At 50.0% G+C, this 16,283-nt stretch overlaps 1 protein-coding gene across 1 annotated transcript; it reads right to left on the bottom strand.

Moving 5' to 3' along the window:
- Window positions 1-3,294: 3,294 nt before the first annotated feature.
- LBH (LBH regulator of WNT signaling pathway) lies at window positions 3,295-14,920 on the bottom strand. The gene is made up of 3 exons (XM_054399145.1): window positions 14,895-14,920; window positions 14,019-14,121; window positions 3,295-3,516 (listed from the first exon to the last, which is right to left on the bottom strand). The coding sequence occupies exons 1-3, from the start codon at window positions 14,918-14,920 to the stop codon at window positions 3,313-3,315; spliced, it is 333 nt and encodes a 110-aa protein (XP_054255120.1). The 3' UTR covers window positions 3,295-3,312.
- Window positions 14,921-16,283: the final 1,363 nt, after the last annotated feature.

The following is a 16,283-nucleotide window of genomic DNA, read 5'->3' as shown; positions in this document are numbered from 1 at the left end:
GAAGAGACCAGAACAACCTCTCCACAAGGTCCTTTCAGATAGTTGTAGAGAGCAATGAGGTCTCCCCTCAGCCTCCTCTTTCCCAAACTAACCATCCCCAGCTCCTTCAGTTACTCTTCATCAGATTTATTCTCTGGACCCTTCCCCAGCTTCGTTGCCCTCCTTTGCACTGGCTCCAGCACCTCCACCTCTCTCTTATATTGAGGTGCCCTAAATTGGACACAACACTCAAGGTGTGGCCTCACCAGAGCTGAGTACAAGGAGACAATCACCTCCCTGCTCCTGCTGGACACAGCATTTCTAATCCCAGCCAGGATGCCTTTGGCTTTCTTGGCCACCTGGGCACACTGCTGGCTCATATTCAGCTGCTTGTCCATTACAGCCCCCAGGTCCTTTTCTCCCAGACAGCTTCCCAGCCACACTGCCCCAAGCCTGTAGTGTTGCTTGGAGTTGTTGTGACCCAAGTGCAGGACCTGGCATTTGGCCTTGTTGAAGCTTATCCCATCACAGAATCAACCAGGTTGGAAAAGACCTCAGAGATCATCAAGTCCAACCTATTACCTCACACCACCTGACAACTAAACCATGGCTCCAAGTGCCACATCCAATCTTTTTTTGGACACCTCCAGGGACAGTGACTCCACCACCTCCCTGGGCAGCACATTCCACTGGCCAATTACTCTTTCTGTGAAGAACTTTCTCCTCACCTCAAGCCTAAACCTCCCCTGGTGCAGCTTGAGACTGTGTCCTCTCCTTCTGCCACCGGTTGCCTGCAAGAAGAGACCAACTCCCACCTGTCATTAACATTGGCCCATCGATCCAATCTATCCAAAGTCCCTCTGGAGAGCCTCCCTACCCTCATGAAGATCAACACTCCACCTAACTTGGCATCACTGGCAAGGTGGTCACCCACACACCCCAAGGGCATCGCCGAGCCTCTTGGGCAGCAAGAACAGAAGGCCAGTGCATTTGGAAAGCATTTTCAAACTTTATTTACAACTGTCACAGTGACAAAAATGTAGTTTGAAAAAAATGCTAGCTTCTCCCTGAGGCTCAAAAAAGAATTACAGAAATATAGAATGTATATCATACAACAAGAGGAGTTTTGTCTTGGGTTGGTTTTGTTTTTTTACTGGAGTGCTTTGTTCTTTAGATACGTTCAACGACAAATAAGAAATATACACAATACTTCCAGAAAAAAAAAAAAATTAAAATAAAGGATGCAGACAGAAATATGCAAGTCTTTAGGGCAAGACAGCAGGTCTGAAGTCCAAGGATTGCCATCTCGTTGCTGCCCACACAGTAATATCTTGGACAGAGAGCTTTGACTTGGTGGTACAGACAGAGACCAAGAGAGTTAACACTTAGAAAGAAGATGAGTGGCTGGTATGCAGGTGTACAAGCTCATTCCAGTAAGACAGCAAGACTAGAACAAGTGGTACAGGTACAACAGCTGGATCCAGCACTACAGAAAATGGTATCACCACATCAAGACACCGTTGGGTGATCAGCTGTCCATCAAGATGGGCAGGGAGCGCGGATAGCCAGGTCTGCGCTGCTGGCCTCGAGACCAGCCACAGCGGAGGAACACTGAATTTTCTCCTGCTCTGTGCTAACTCCTCTTCCCCCAACTCCAACCTGCCTTGGATCATCAGTGATGCAGAGCTGATAAATTATTGCCCTTATGTTTGAACACAAGCAAGACAAGACTGAAACAACCCTTGCCAACAGGTTAAAAGCAGTTCCCAACCCCCCACCAGCGTTGAGCTACTCATGAGGTATTAAAAATACAAATACACACATGTCCGAGTCGGCTTGACAAATGGAACCAGTTGTAAGCAAATGGGGGGGAGGGTGGCATTGGGATTATTATGAAAGTTTGGTTAAGGCCTTGACATTTCTTTTTTCTCTTCCATGATCCCAGATTTGGTTTTAGATGGTAACTGTTCTCTTCCTATCCCAAGATCGACTGGCTCCCAAGCTGGTCCCCAAAGTTGCGAGATCACCCCTCTCCAGGAAAGCAGTGGGTTATAGCCTGTCTGGCAGCAGACTGGCCTCCCCAGAGACAGATGGCTTCTCCTTGAAGCAGGATATGGTGAAGAAGACAACCACAGGCTTCACAAGCCAGTCTGCACCTCATTAAAACACCCATGAGTGTTTCACCCTTGCTACGAAGCAGAAAACATACCTTGTCTCAGGACACCTGGCTCATTCTCTCCCTCCTGCAAACACCCCTTTGCCACTGGTGATCCACACTAGATCTGACATTTCATCTTCAAATTGCCTCCAGGGCTGGCAGCACTCCCCACCACGCACAACCCCTACCAACCTCTCATGCACAGTGCCAAGCTGGAGGAGTTCCCCCACCCCAGCCCTCTAAAGCTCCATTGACCAGCGAGTTGAAGACACAAAACCTAACACCTCGAGTACACCAAGGTAAGAGGTGGAACCTCCACCCCCTGGGTTTAGGTGCTGTATAAGACAAGACCAACCTCAGCAAGCCTGGCAAATAGGAGAGAAATAATCCAAAGGTGTTCAAACCCACATGAGCTCTTGCTGCAGACAGAAGCGCCTTGACATCTGATGGACATTACCTCATGCTAGCCACCTGCAAGATAAACTAGGGCCTGACAGCAGAGATGACAAGCAGCAGCCTAACATTATCCTGCAAATACAGCTGTTCAGCACTGAAGGGTCTAAAGGCAAACAGAAGGGAAGGAAACAGCTCTGGGAAAAGTGGCTGGCAAACAAGGCTCAACAGCGAGAGCAAGAAACCCAACTAGCTCCTACGGACACTCACGTCACACTAGGAGGTGCTACAGGACCCTGGTTGGTAGAGCATTCAGCCATGCTTTGCTATGGACACCTTTCCACCTCCCAGCACACAAAATGGAAGCTGTAAGAAAGGCAAATCTGAGACATTACAGCCCTGTTCTCATGCTTGCAGCCGAAGGCAGCTCCCGCTTGCCGCCTCCAACTTTCCTTCCCCTCCCCGAGCTTCCCCTTCCAGCAAGTCCTCCTGTGGTCACCCTCTGCCATGTGTTTGGAATTTCACTGCTGCCTCCACCTCAGAGAAACACAGATAATGATCTTGAGAACAGCAAACATTTCTCTGCGTTACTTCCTTCCTCAGGAGGTCTGGTGACACCGGAGGGCTTCAGTCCTCAATACAGAGAATACAAAAAAACTAAGATCTCGCAGGTGCAAAACTGAACTCGTGTCTTTTTGTTTGTTTGTTTAAAAAGACTCTCAAAAGAAGTGTGGCTCTTCCTTCAGAAGGGTGCAGTCCCTTGCCTTTCCCTCAGATGCCATTTATTGCTCCTTGTTGTCCTTCTTTGCATCTTCACAGTTTTCTTCCTCCTCTTCCTCCTCCTCCTCCTCTTGCACGAGGAACTCTTCGGGTGGCCATCTCAGCTCACCGCTCTCCACATCGCCCTCCGTCGGCTCCACCACGATGGAGGGCAGGCGGTCCTTCAGCTTACAGTAACGGTCGAAGTCTGAGGGATCAGGGAAGATCTGAAAGAGCCAAGAAACAGCCTGTCAAAAGAGCTGTCTTGACAGAATCACAGAAACATTCAGGTTGGAAAAGACCCTCAGCATCACCAAGTCCAACCAATAACTCCTACTCTGCAAGGTTCACCCCTAAACCAGATCCCCAAGCACCACATCCAAACCACCTTTAAACACATCCAGGCTTGGGGACTCCACCACCTCCCTGGACAGCACATTCCAATGTCTGACCACTCTTGCTGGGAAAACTTTTTTCTTTATGTCCAGTCTAAACCTACCCAGTCATAGCTTGAGGCCATTCCCTCTTGTTCTATCCCTAATTACCTGGGAGAAGAGACCAGCACCAGCCTCTCCACAAGGTCCTTTCAGGTAGTTGTAGCGAGTGATCGCAATGCAGTAAAGCTCACTTGAAGCAGTCTTGGCCAAAACACCCCCCTCAAAGCACTTGGGTCTTTAAGGCAGACTAGTCTGGACACAAGAGCAGACTGCTGAGTGATGGGAAGACTCTCAACCTTAAAAATAAGCTTCTCTAATGTCTAGGTACTGGAACTAAGCACTCTGCCCAAGAGGCTTCCAAAGCACATGCTTGCTTGGACGTCACTCAGCGAACAGGCACCTGCCCTTCTGGATGTTCATCCAAACACCTCACCCCCCCTACCACCACCCCTCTTTGCATTGAGCTCAGTGTGCAAACTCATGAGCACCTCAAGCAGAGAATCTGAGATCTCATTTCCTGCCACTGGTCAAGAACAGGCTTGTGCTCCAGGCTCTGCTGCTAGAAAGGAGAGGAGGCACATGGTAACCCAGTGCTAGAGAGCTCCAGATCCTTGAAGCAAGGCTCTGTGTCTGGTATCACTCTAGGGCCACAGCACCAGAGTGAAGGATAAGTTCAGCTGCACTTGAGAGAGAATTTTGGCAGTGTTCTGCATGCTACAGCTACCATACATCTACAGCAAAACTCTGCAGGAGGACACTCATTTGATGGAAGGGTTGGAGTCTGAACTCTGTTTCTTTGGGCTGGAGAAGCCTATGGCATAGCCATCAATTATGCACCATATTCCTCACACAAGGAACAGGAGGACTCCTCCTTATCTCCAGTCCCCTAAAGGTGTACAGAACAGCTCCTTACCCCTTCCCTCCCACTCCTAGCTTGCCTTGGGGATGCACAAGCTCACACACTACAGGAGGCCCAAGGCCAGTGCCACCGGGATGCACACTTGGATCCTGCTGGCAGCTGAGGCAAAGGCATGGCTGCAGGAGAAGCTGCCAGTGCAATGTGAGCAGGAGCTCTGCCTGACTCAACTGCCATGTGAAGAGGACAGGTTGCTGTCACCTGTAGGGATACCCTACTAGGGGAACAGCATCAAACCCCAGCTCATGCAGACAAGAGCTGCTGGGTGACAAGAATCAGTTGCCACAACAGGTCCTCTGGTTGGTAACCAGAAGCTTAACCAGTTACCACTAGTTCCTTTCAAACACTTTTATCAGTGTCCCATCTCGCAGTGCAGTTGCATTTAAACACCCCAAAGAAGACAGATAACAACAAGATGCATTTTCCCCTCAAGGCTGGGGAAGGGGTGAGGAGGCAGGCACTGCTTCTGAAGCACCAGCTGCATTCAAGTGAGCCCTGACAGCATCCTTGCAGGGAACAGCACTGCCATCCTCAGAGAGGCACACTGCTCATGGGAGCCTCAGTTTGAGAGCAAAATCTGATCTGCTTGGATACTTGTGGTTCCAGTTACAAAAGCAGGTTCCCCACCCAGGAGCCCTGAGCATTAACCATAAAATGGCTTGAGTTGGAAGGGACATTTAAAGATCATCTTGTTCCAAATGCCCTGCCATGAACAGGAACACCTCCCACTAGACCAGGTTGCTCAAAAGCATTGCTTTCCTCGTGCCAATAGTGCAGGTACCCACTACCTTGGGAAGCCCTGGCCCAAATGCCAAAGTGGAACATGTTTCCAACTTGTTCTTCAGCCTAGTAGCTCTTAACCACAGCCTTAACCCCTTCTAATGGGGCTTCTAAGAAAGATGAGGACAGTCTTTTCAGCAGGGCCTGTTGTGATAGGAAAAGGAGTGGTGGTTTTAAAGTAGAAGAGAGGTTAAGCCAGGTATAAGGAAGAAACATTTCACAATGGTCATGATGAAGCACTGTGAGCAGGTTGCCCAGGGAGGTGGTAGAAACACCCATCCCTGGAAACATCCCAGGCTGGACTAGGCTTTGAGCAACCTGATTTAGCTGCAGAGGTCCCTGCTCAGCACAGGGACTAGATGAACTTTAGCAGCACAGACTAGATGAACTTTAAATGCATTCTGTGATTTGAAGAGATTTCTCCCTCACATCCAGAGCTCTGTGGCAGCCAGGCTGCCAACCTGAGAAAGCCATCAGGTTGCAACTTGATGCTAAGCCAGGCAAAGTAACTGAAGGCTATCAATACCTGAGGGGTAGGTGTCAAGTGGAAGGGGCCAAGCTCTTTTGGTGGTACACAGTGATAAGACAAGGAACAATGGATACAAACTTGAACATAAAAGATTTCAGCTCAACGTGAGAAGAAACTTCTTTGCAGTGAGGGTGACAGAGCCCTGGAACAGGCTGCCCAGAGAGGTTGTGGAGCCTCCTTCTCTGGAGACTTTCAAGGCCCATCTGGATGCATCCCTGTGTGGACTACCCTAGGTGATGCTTTGGCTGGGGAACTGGACTTGATGATCTCTGAAGGTCCCTTCCAACCTCTAATGTACTGTGATACTGTGAAACAACACAGGGGCTGTTTGCACTCCTCCATCTGGTCCTGGGGACAGTGGAGCTGGAGCCCAGCTCCCACAGCAGTGCTCACCATCCAGAGGCTTTTCAAATGCAGAGGAGCAAGGTCTTTGAGCACATCCACGAAGGCAGATGGTGCAGTATGAGCTATTTGCTATTAGTCACTCCCAGCCACTGCTGCTGTGGCTTCTGCTTGGCCTAACAATGGCAGTTTCAGACACGTGGTGCATTACTGGAAGTAGAGTTGGTGCCTCTTAAGCATCAACTCGTTATCTAAACCCAGGATAGGAAAAAAAATACCCCCTTACATGGTTTAGAAGGTTGCAATGGAAAAAAAAGAAAAAAGAAAAAAAAAAAAGAAGTGTAGTTCAGGAGGTTACATAAGCTGATAATGTCATGAAAATAGCCTCCTGTGCAAGAAAAATAGAAGTATAATAATTAAACTAACCTTTGGCTGCTATCATTTGAAGCACATTAGGTCAAATTGGAGCCATTTCTTTGAAAATAGCCTGCCAAGCTTTCTTTTTCTTTCCGCCCCCCCAGAAACTAAGTAGTAGTCATTTCCTTACAAACAAATATCCCTGAAATGTGGTGTGCAGCTTTTTTTAATAATAATAATAAAAAAGAAAAACCACCCTAGCATAATCTTATCTCCAAACAGCTGCAGGACAGGCCAAACCCAAGAAGGTCAGGCTTTTTTCCACTAAGTCATGCTTTTTAATCGTTGAGGCAGCATGAAGCAAGATGTTGCAACTGCACTTTCAAGGGGTGTGGACAGTCGATGGAAAAAATACACAAAGGCAGATTTCCTTCACATGTGACAAGCAGGGTGACACAGCAGGCACAGAGCACAGACACCCAAGGAAAAAAAAAAAAAAAGAAAGAAAAAAACAAAGAGTTTCAGATTAAGGCTGTTTGCACATCTGGGGAAGCCAGGTAGAAAAGTTAACCCCAAGTGGCCTCCTCACTCACTCCCAAATCAGCTCCACTGCTAGACTCTTCAAGGGAAAGATAAGCAAACACCAACTTGCTGCTGTCCCACACTGCATTTGCTGGACCCATATATTGTCTAAATCTGGTCCCACTCCAGATTTAGACAATGGGAAGAAAAAAAAAAAAAAAAAAAAACAACAAATCCCCAGACTCTAAAAAAAAAATTTGCAGCAAGGTTCCCATTAGAAATGCAGCTCCTCAGCCCAGACCCCTTTGCACAGCAGTCAGGACAGCTTGCCTGGCAGAAATCTGCTTGCAAGCCCTTCTGCTCACATCACCCAGCTCAGGCATGGGAAAAGAAGACTCTGCACTTGCCCACCACCCAAAGAGCCCAGCAGCAAGGAGCTGGCTTCTCCCCCCTGTTTATCAGAGGGACCCACCTTACACACAGCTGAAACAGATGCCTACTTCTGGCTGACCTGGTCATTTGATGGGGGACAAGTGACAGCCACCAACAGGTTTTGAAAGCTACCTAAAGGCAAACTTAGTAGCCCTGCAAAGGCAATTTCCTCCCCCTCATGATACAGCATAAGGGGCTGCAACTGGTTCCACAGAGCCCCAGCTCCTGGCCCATAGAGACATCCAACACCCTGAGACCCCACAGAGAACATGTCTGTCACTCCTTACACTACTCAACACAGCTTCTCACTCACAGCAAGACTGGTTTACACAGGCCTCTCCAGATTATATTTTGAGAGCTGCTCTCCTCAAGGACTGATCCAGGTCACACACAAACCAACCAAACTCTTGCCTTGCAGCTGGAAGGGGTAGTGAAAAGCAGAACTTGAAACAAAAAGCTTGAAATGGTTTCAGAAAGATGATGTTTTGCCTCTGTTTCAGATGCTATGCTCTGCTCTGCTCTGCCATCCTTGGATGAAGTCTTGGCAACAAGAATGGAAAGTTTTCATTGCCCTGGGGAAGGCTTATAGCCCTCTCAGCATTCAGAGAGTAACACCAAAAGCAAGAGAAATGTCAGACCAGTAGGAGGATTAGCTCAGCAGTACCACAATCCAAGTGACACTTGCAAATTCAAAACAACTTCCACATCTGTACTCCATACCAACACCCATAGTTAAAATGCCTCTCTCCTCTCTCATGGGGCTGAAAACTATTTCAGTTGTATGACAGAGAGACCAAGGCAATGAGAGCTTTCCAAATTAAGTTAGTGGTTTGGTGGAAAGTTTTGCTTCACTGTGGTAATACCAGACATGGCTGGAAAGTCTGCTCTGAGAGGAATACCACTTCAGGTGCAAGGTCCACCCCTTGATGTACATGGATCACTTCTCCTTCCACACTAGTGGGACCAAGCCAATATTCCAACCCCCAAACCAGCATTTAAAGTCTTTAAATAAAACTTTAGTGCCATTGCAAAGCTCTGTTTAGGAATACTTCAATCCTCTCTTGGTGGCCTCTCTGGAGTTTACCAGCTCTAAGCTGCTAACACACATTTGCTCACACAGCAGGCATGACTTGGAACCCAGCTCTAGCTAGCATGGCACACAGCAGCCTGTGACTCAGGTTTCTGAACTATGACAACTCTCCAAGCACAGACAGATTGCCCTGTCTTGGGGGATGGTGGCAGGGGAACTTCATACATCATAACATTGAGAGGCTGAGAGCCCTGGGGCTGGTTAGTCTGGAGAAGAGAAGACTGAGAGGGGATTTAAGAAATGTTTATAAATATCTGAGGGCTGGGGGTCAAGAGGGAGGGGACAGGCTCTGCTCACTTGCACCCTGGGATAGGACAAGGGGCAGTGGATAGAAACTACAGCACAGGAGGTTCCACCTCAACATGAGGAGGAACTTCTTCACTGTGAGGCTCACAGAGCACTGGAACAGGCTGCCCAGAGAGGTTGTGGAGTCTCCTTCTCTGGAGACTTTCCAGCCCCATTTGGATGTGTTCCTGTGTGACCTGTGCTGGATTCTCTGGTCCTGCTCTGGCAGGGGGGTTGGACTTGAAGATCTGTGAAGGTCCCTACCATCCTGTGAGCCTGTGAACAGTTTTCCATTCAGAATAAGAAGGCATCAGGTAGGGAGGAAAAACACACAGAGAGATGTTCCAGTTAGCTGCTACCTTGGGTTGGGTTCAGTGGAAGCCACTTTTTGCACAGCATAGCTGCAAGCACAATTAGTTTGGGCTCTGTTTATCCCATATCCTGCTTATGCCTTCGTTTGAGGTCCCAGGCCCTGGAACACACTTTAGCTCAGCACACTCCTCTTGTCCACTAACCCTACAGCAGATGTGCTATGTGAACAACTTACCCTAAACTTGCTTCCCACCATTTTGCAGTCTCAAGATCTGCAGCAAGCAAGCACCAGGTCTGACACAGGACTTCCCTTGCACAAACGAAGGCTGTATGGACATGAAGCACCTCACAAGCCAACAAGAGGAAGCTCAGTTTCCATCCTTTGCCATCAGCCCCAGGTCAATAACTTATTGGTCCTGCAGTTTAGTTGGGGGAACACAGCAAACGCAGCTCAAACCACTCAGCACAGAGCACCACAGCTCCTTGGTGGTTCAGAAGGTGCTGGTGAAGGTATTGCACTCAACAAAACACATCCCAACAAGACAAACAACCTAGGCTACTGTGTGTGGTGGTAGGACAAGGGAGAGTGGACTTAAACTAGAACAGGGTAGATTTAGGCTGGACATTAGGGACATGGTTTAGCATTGACCCTTCAGTGCTGTGTCAAGGGTTGGACTGGATGATGTTGGAGGTCTCTTCCAACCAGATGTATTCTGTGAATCATTAGGAAGAAGTTCTTGACTGTGAGGATGGTGAAACACTGGAATAGATTGCCCAGAGAAGTTGTGGACACCCCGTCCCTGGAAGTGTTTAAGAGCAGGCTTTGACAACCTGGTCTAGTGGGAGGTGTCTCTGCCTACAGCAGGGGGTTGGAACTAGATGGTCTTCAAGGTGCTTTCAAACTCAAGCCATTCTGTGATTGTGACAGTCACTGGAGGGAGCATTAAGCCTGTTTACCCAGGCTCAGTCAGCCTGACATGATTCACAGCTAGATGTGGCTGTGATTAACCTAGACAGATCCCAGCATGATGTGATCATGACTTAAAGAGCTCAAGCTCCCCATGACAACCAAACTCCAGCTGATGGCATGAGGCAAGCTCAGCCTCCACACAAGCCATATGTCCTAAAAGGTAGCCCAAAGTCCTCCAGGGTCACAGCAAGCTGGCCAGAGAGCTGGTCTGCAGCCAGGGAGCAGGCTCAACTCAGGACACTGTTTGCTCAGAATAAGCACTTGGGGCATCAAAGCGTTTTCAGTTGCACTCAGGCCCCCAGTCCACTTCCAAGAAGCAAGGCAGGATTCAGGTCCAGCTTTGACAAAAGCTCCATGAAATGATGAATTCAGCCTTGGTTTCAGTAGCCCCTTTCATGCTGCTGCAAGATGGCATCAGAGGACAAGGTGGCTGAGTGCTGATGAGAACAGGTACATGTAGGGGCTGGAAAGCAGCAAGCATGTACACTCACACTGATACAAAGCAGTACATTAGCTCTGAGTGGCAGGGGAAAAGGGACTGGCTCCCTGAAGACTGGCAGGCAGGAAGCACAAGAAGCCCTCCAAAGGCACATCTGTTTGTAGCAGGGGTATCTTGAGCCATCAGCTGCATATAAATGAGTTTTTTGTTTAGTAAGTCCCATGGGAATTATGGGACATCTATTAAAGATCCAGAAATAGCTCTTCACTGCAGGCACAAGACCCAGCATGACATCATCCCTTCAGCTGCATCTTCTGTTTTGTCTATGCCACCCTGTTTTGAGATTCATGCCTGAATTTCACCCTCCACTTCTGCTCAGGCCTTTTGGGAAAAAAATTTAAAAAAAAAAATCTGTCAGCTGAGCCATCTTCAGGAGGCTCAGAGCAGCTTCATGTCGTAAACACAGGAGGACAAAGCTGCTTTGCATAGAAAGGTTTTGAAATGAGCAGAGGAGCTTGCTAGTGCTGAACTGAGAAAGGGCAGCAGCTCTGTGCTGAGGAAGCACATTTCCCAGGGAAACTGCACAAACCACTCAGCCGACACGGGCAGCTCCGTCACCACCAACACAACTCCAGCAGCCTGAGCTTTCTCATCAGTCCTTTAAAGGGCAGCAGTGATGGCCTGCCCACCAAAGGCCAGCAAGCTTCACACCTTCAGCTGGTGGCTAGACAGACCCCCCAGAGCATGAGCAGAGGCATGGGGGTGGAAGAGGCAGCAGGAGAAAGTTGACAAACCAAGTTCCCTCCATAACCAGCAAGGCAGATGGGAACCCTGAAGATCAGTGAACTCCATGGCCCAGAGGAATCAGACTGCTGAAGTTTATACTCAGGGCATGAGTTTATTTGCTTCCTTGGAAGTAAACTGAGCAAAGACAAAAATATTTTGAAGCAGTACTGTTGGTAGGACATTTGTCTGCAGCAAATACCCATGTGCTGTACAGTTCCAGCAATGCTGCTGTACCATCTCCTCTGGTCCAGACAGCTTCATGTCCACATACAGAGGCAGGTGAAGCCCTCAGGCTAACAGCTAGCATCCCATGGACCAACTAGCAAGCAGTCCCAGCTCTACACAGCCAGAAGGGAACAGTTTGAGGCCATCTCTGCAGTAAAATAAATCCCAAGTTGTACCACTTGGGTACAGAACAAGAGAAACTACGAGCTTGCCTCTCCCAGTTCTGGCTCCCCTTTTCTTTTTGCCTCTCATAGCCAGCCAAGGGGTGATACACTCACATCATGGCTACTCAGCTCTGCTGATGAGTGGAGGAAGATGCTGAAGCTTAGAACAACGAGCCTCAGTGTAGGAGCAGTCATGCTCCATTAGCCCTGTCTGCTTCTAAGTTACTGCACACCAGCCCTCAAACTAGCATGCAATTTCCCACACACCATCAGCAAGAGGAAGCACAAAGTGCCAGTCTGAGGTAGACCAAAGAGTTTATAGTGTCATTCACATCAAATGCGTCCTTCCTGGTCTAAACTTCAGTTTTCAACCCTGTAAGGATGCTTTCAGCTTACCTTGACCTACACTGTGACATTCTCTGCCCAGCAGCCAGAGGAGGAAGGCTGAAGCCTGCTCCACAATCCTCTTTTCATTAACCTGATTTAGAGGCAGACCTCATACACAGCCCCCACACCACTAGTGCCTCATGAAGATCTTCCATTTCAACATCTCAGCCCTTGCTGCCACCAGTTTGGCTTTCATCAAGGCATTTGAATAAAAAATAAAGTCATCTATGACTAGATGACTACAGAGAAGATATCCAGGATGCAGAAGCCCTGCATAGATATGAGTCGTCAGCGTTTATGACTCACACCTTCAGGTTCAGATGATACACTCAAAACTGAACAGGCCTGTTCCCTACTTGGCCTAAGACTTATCAAGGTCATCAGCACTTGGGGAATAAACCTCCCTGAAGCAACAGTTAGAACCGGCAAGGCACCTAGATTCTGCTTCTCCCTGGAAAATTTGGATAGGCAAATAGAGGTGTTGGACCTGACTGGGTTAAGGCTTTCCATATGGTGACCCTTAAAAGGCATCTCATGCAGGCTAGTTGAATTGCTTCAGGTTTAACCACTGCTCTTATTGCTGTACACCACCTCCACAGGAGAGGAAAGAGAGGCCACATGCTTTCCACTAACTCAGGCACTGAAGCACAGCACAGCTATTTCCACACACAGGCTGTAAACCAAACATCTTGCACCAACCAGATGCAGAATTCTGACCCCAAAAAAGCAGCAACGCATCCATCCCCCTTTTCCTCTCCTCAGCTTTAGGATCTGGCCTGAAGTTCAGCTGATTTCATGCTTCAGTGCACGTTTACTGCCTTGTAGCTCCTTTTTTTTCCCCAGATGAAAACACACAAGCACACAACAGCACACCTCATCTGAAGGCACACTTAGAACAACTGCCTCAGTGCAGGTTGTGTAACATCTGCAAAGGAAGAGCCCTGCATGGGGATCTGCTGCTGAGAGCCCATGCACAGCCCAGATGCCAGTCATCTGCATGTGCTCAGCACCTTGTTAAATCTCATCAACAAGTCTCCTGGAAGAGTAATAACATGGACCTAGCAGGCTAAGATGCACAACTCATCCTTTGATTAACTGTAAGCTAGAAAAGTGAAGGGATATTGAGGCTAAAGGATTAAGGCTCAAGCTAGTTTCTAAGACCACCTTGTCGCTCCAGTCATTGATCTGGAGATGAACAACCAATTACATTTTCCAGAACTTTCAGAATGAATGCATCCCATGCCTTCAGACAGATACCTCCAGTGACATTTCGAGGTGTGTTTGAACTGTCTCTGCTTCACTCTACCTTACAGAAGGCTGTTAACCCTCTCAAACTGGCCCTTCGGTCAGGAAGGACCAAGAAATAGATCAGAAAGAATTGAAGAGAGGTATAAATAGCTCCCTTCTCTAGGTAGAGGACTTGACTGCTGTATGACAGAGATCCAGAGACCTCTCATGTGGTGAGTGGTGCAAACCCTTCTTCCAGCTTCCTGTCTCCCACTAAGCCTCCATGGATGCTGAGTGAGGGGCTCAATCCTTCACAAACAAGCCCCCTGCTAAGTCAGCCTGATACCCAGGGATATTTTAGACAGGTAGCTCCTGCCAAGCAAGCATTCCAGTCTGTTGACTAGTTCTCACTACAGCAAGACCTGCTATTAGGTCAGGCTTATGGAAAGGTACCTCAGCCTGAGCTCCCAAGTCCAGCCTAGGCAATTCCATCGGGCATTAAGCCTAAGCAGCCAGCAAGAGCACTTACCTGATACGACAGCACGTCCTTGCGGGGGCTTAGCCCAATCTCATCCATAGCTGGGGTGTTCATCATCACTTCAGTCATCTCAGCTGATCTCAGGTAATCAGAGCTAGAAACAAAGGACAGATGCAAGGGGGTCAAGGAGGGCTGGGCAAGGCTGGAGCAGCACCGAGAAAGAGAAGCCAACAGGAGAGGCTGTCGGCCGTCTATTTCTAGTCCCTTCCTTCCTGCCCCCTCCCCCTCTGGAAAGGGGTGGGAAAAAAAAAAACCTCGTTAAAGCAGCGCTGCATCCCTGTCCCTAAGAGCAACTCCCGGACTTTCTCCCCAAGAGGACACAGCTCAGGAACACCTCCAGAGGCATCGGCAGCTCCAGTTCACTTTTAAGTCCCCCCAGCTCTGCCCTCTAAGGGGGAAAATGAAAAAAAAAAATAAAAGAAGAGTAAATAAATGCAAGAGCTGGCGGTGGGCTGGGGGGAGCTACTGCTCGTGAATTTTTTTTCTTTCTTTCTTTTCTGTGTAGACTGCTGTGCTTCAGCTGCAGCCGGCTTGTTTGCCACCTTCCGGGATCGCCACAGTGGCGGAGCGCAGGGCACCGGGTCCCGCTATGCTTTTACAACCTTTGGTGGCACTTCCAGTTCGGGAAAAAACAATTCCCACAGCTCCTCCATCCCGGGCACCGCCGCTGCCTCGCTTTCCGAACAACCACGTCCCAAGGCTCCCCTCCCGGGGCACACACCCGGGCGTCTAAAACCCCAATAGATAACACGGGAGCTCCGCTCCAGCCCCACCACGGCAGCAGTCCAGGGGCCACGATCCGCAGCTCACCCTCCCCAACCGAACCCCTCCGTCAACCCCCGGCCCTCCGGGGCAGCGCCCACTCACCAGGGCAGGGGACACAGCACAGACATGAAGTCGCGGCGGAGGCTACCCCGCGCCCTGGAGGGTTGGGGGGGAGCGGCACCAGCGGATGCTGCTGCGGGACGATGTCGCGATGCTGCCCGAGGCTGCCTACCCCTCCCGCTCTTAGTGCCGCCTCCTCCCGCTCTAAACCCGCGGCCGCCGCCGCGCCGCTTAAATGGCCCCGGGAGGCGGTGCCGGGTGCCGGCCTCGCCCCCCCTCCCCCTCCTTTCCCCCTCCCGCCTGACGTCACCATTTTCATGAATGGCTTCGTCCTGCGCCGCCTGCGGGGGGAGCGGGGTGGTGGGGTGCGTGTCCTCGCGCTCGGCTCGGCACGGCACGGCACGGCACGGCACAGCACGGTTCGGCTCACACCGGCCGCTCCCGGTGCGCGGAGGGGATTCGTTTCTTGACGGCCGACCGTGTCACCCCCAAGCATCCCCCGGACCGGGGCTGGCGGTCAGCCTTGCCTGGTGCCGCTGGAGGCCTGGGGCTGGCTCTGCCCCTCAGCCGCGCACATGGTACACACCTGGCGCACACACTTGTGGCCCAGGGAGGGGGCAGTGGCCTCCCAGTCCCCTTTGTGCCCAGCAGCTGTAACTGGAGTGGAAGCGGAGTGAGGAGCCTCAAGAGGCTGAGCTATATTTAGCAAAGTGGCTGTGAATCAGTCATGGGGAGGTGCAGGAGAAGGTGAATCCATCTGCTGCCTGGGCGGATCACAGAATCAATCAGGTTGAAAGAGACCTCCAAGATCACCAAGCCCAGCCCATCACCTAATCCTAACTAATCAACCAGACCATGGCACTAAGTGCCTCATTCAGTCTTTTCTTAAAGACCTCCAGAGATGCTGACCCCTACACCTCCCTGGGCAGCCCATTCCAATGGTCAGTCTCTCTCTGTGAAGATGGAGGTGAAGCCACTCTCCTGCCTTCCCCTCCAACACTGAATGGCTGGAGAAAGGCCTGGGCACCCCAAACCCAGCTGAAGCCTTGCCTGCTGGTGCTCATGCAGCCTCCAAAGGGCCAGGCGGTCCATCCTGAGCAGGTGCCTGCTGGGCACTGCTCTTGGCCATGGGATAAGCCAGGCCCACCAAGGCTGCTGCGAGGTGCTTGGTGGCTTTGGGGGCTGCATTCCCTTCCTTTCTCACCCAGAGAGCAGAACCTTGCTGAACGCTGGCAGGTAAAGTTTAGCACAGGGACTGGGTTTGTGCCACCTCTTGCTCCATGCTTCTGCTCAGACTTCTTAGACATCTTCATCAAGGACCTGGATGAAGGGACAGAGCGCTCCCTCAGCAAGTTTGCTGATGATACCAAACTGGGAGGGGTGGCTGTGCTGCCATTCAGTGAGACTTGAACAGACTGGAGAGTTGGGCAA

Source organism: Indicator indicator, chromosome 2, assembly GCF_027791375.1.
Source record: "Indicator indicator isolate 239-I01 chromosome 2, UM_Iind_1.1, whole genome shotgun sequence".
Taxonomy (NCBI): Eukaryota; Metazoa; Chordata; class Aves; order Piciformes; family Indicatoridae; genus Indicator; species Indicator indicator.
The sequence above is the reverse complement of the archived record's forward strand: the minus strand, read 5'-3'. Positions and strand labels throughout refer to the sequence as shown.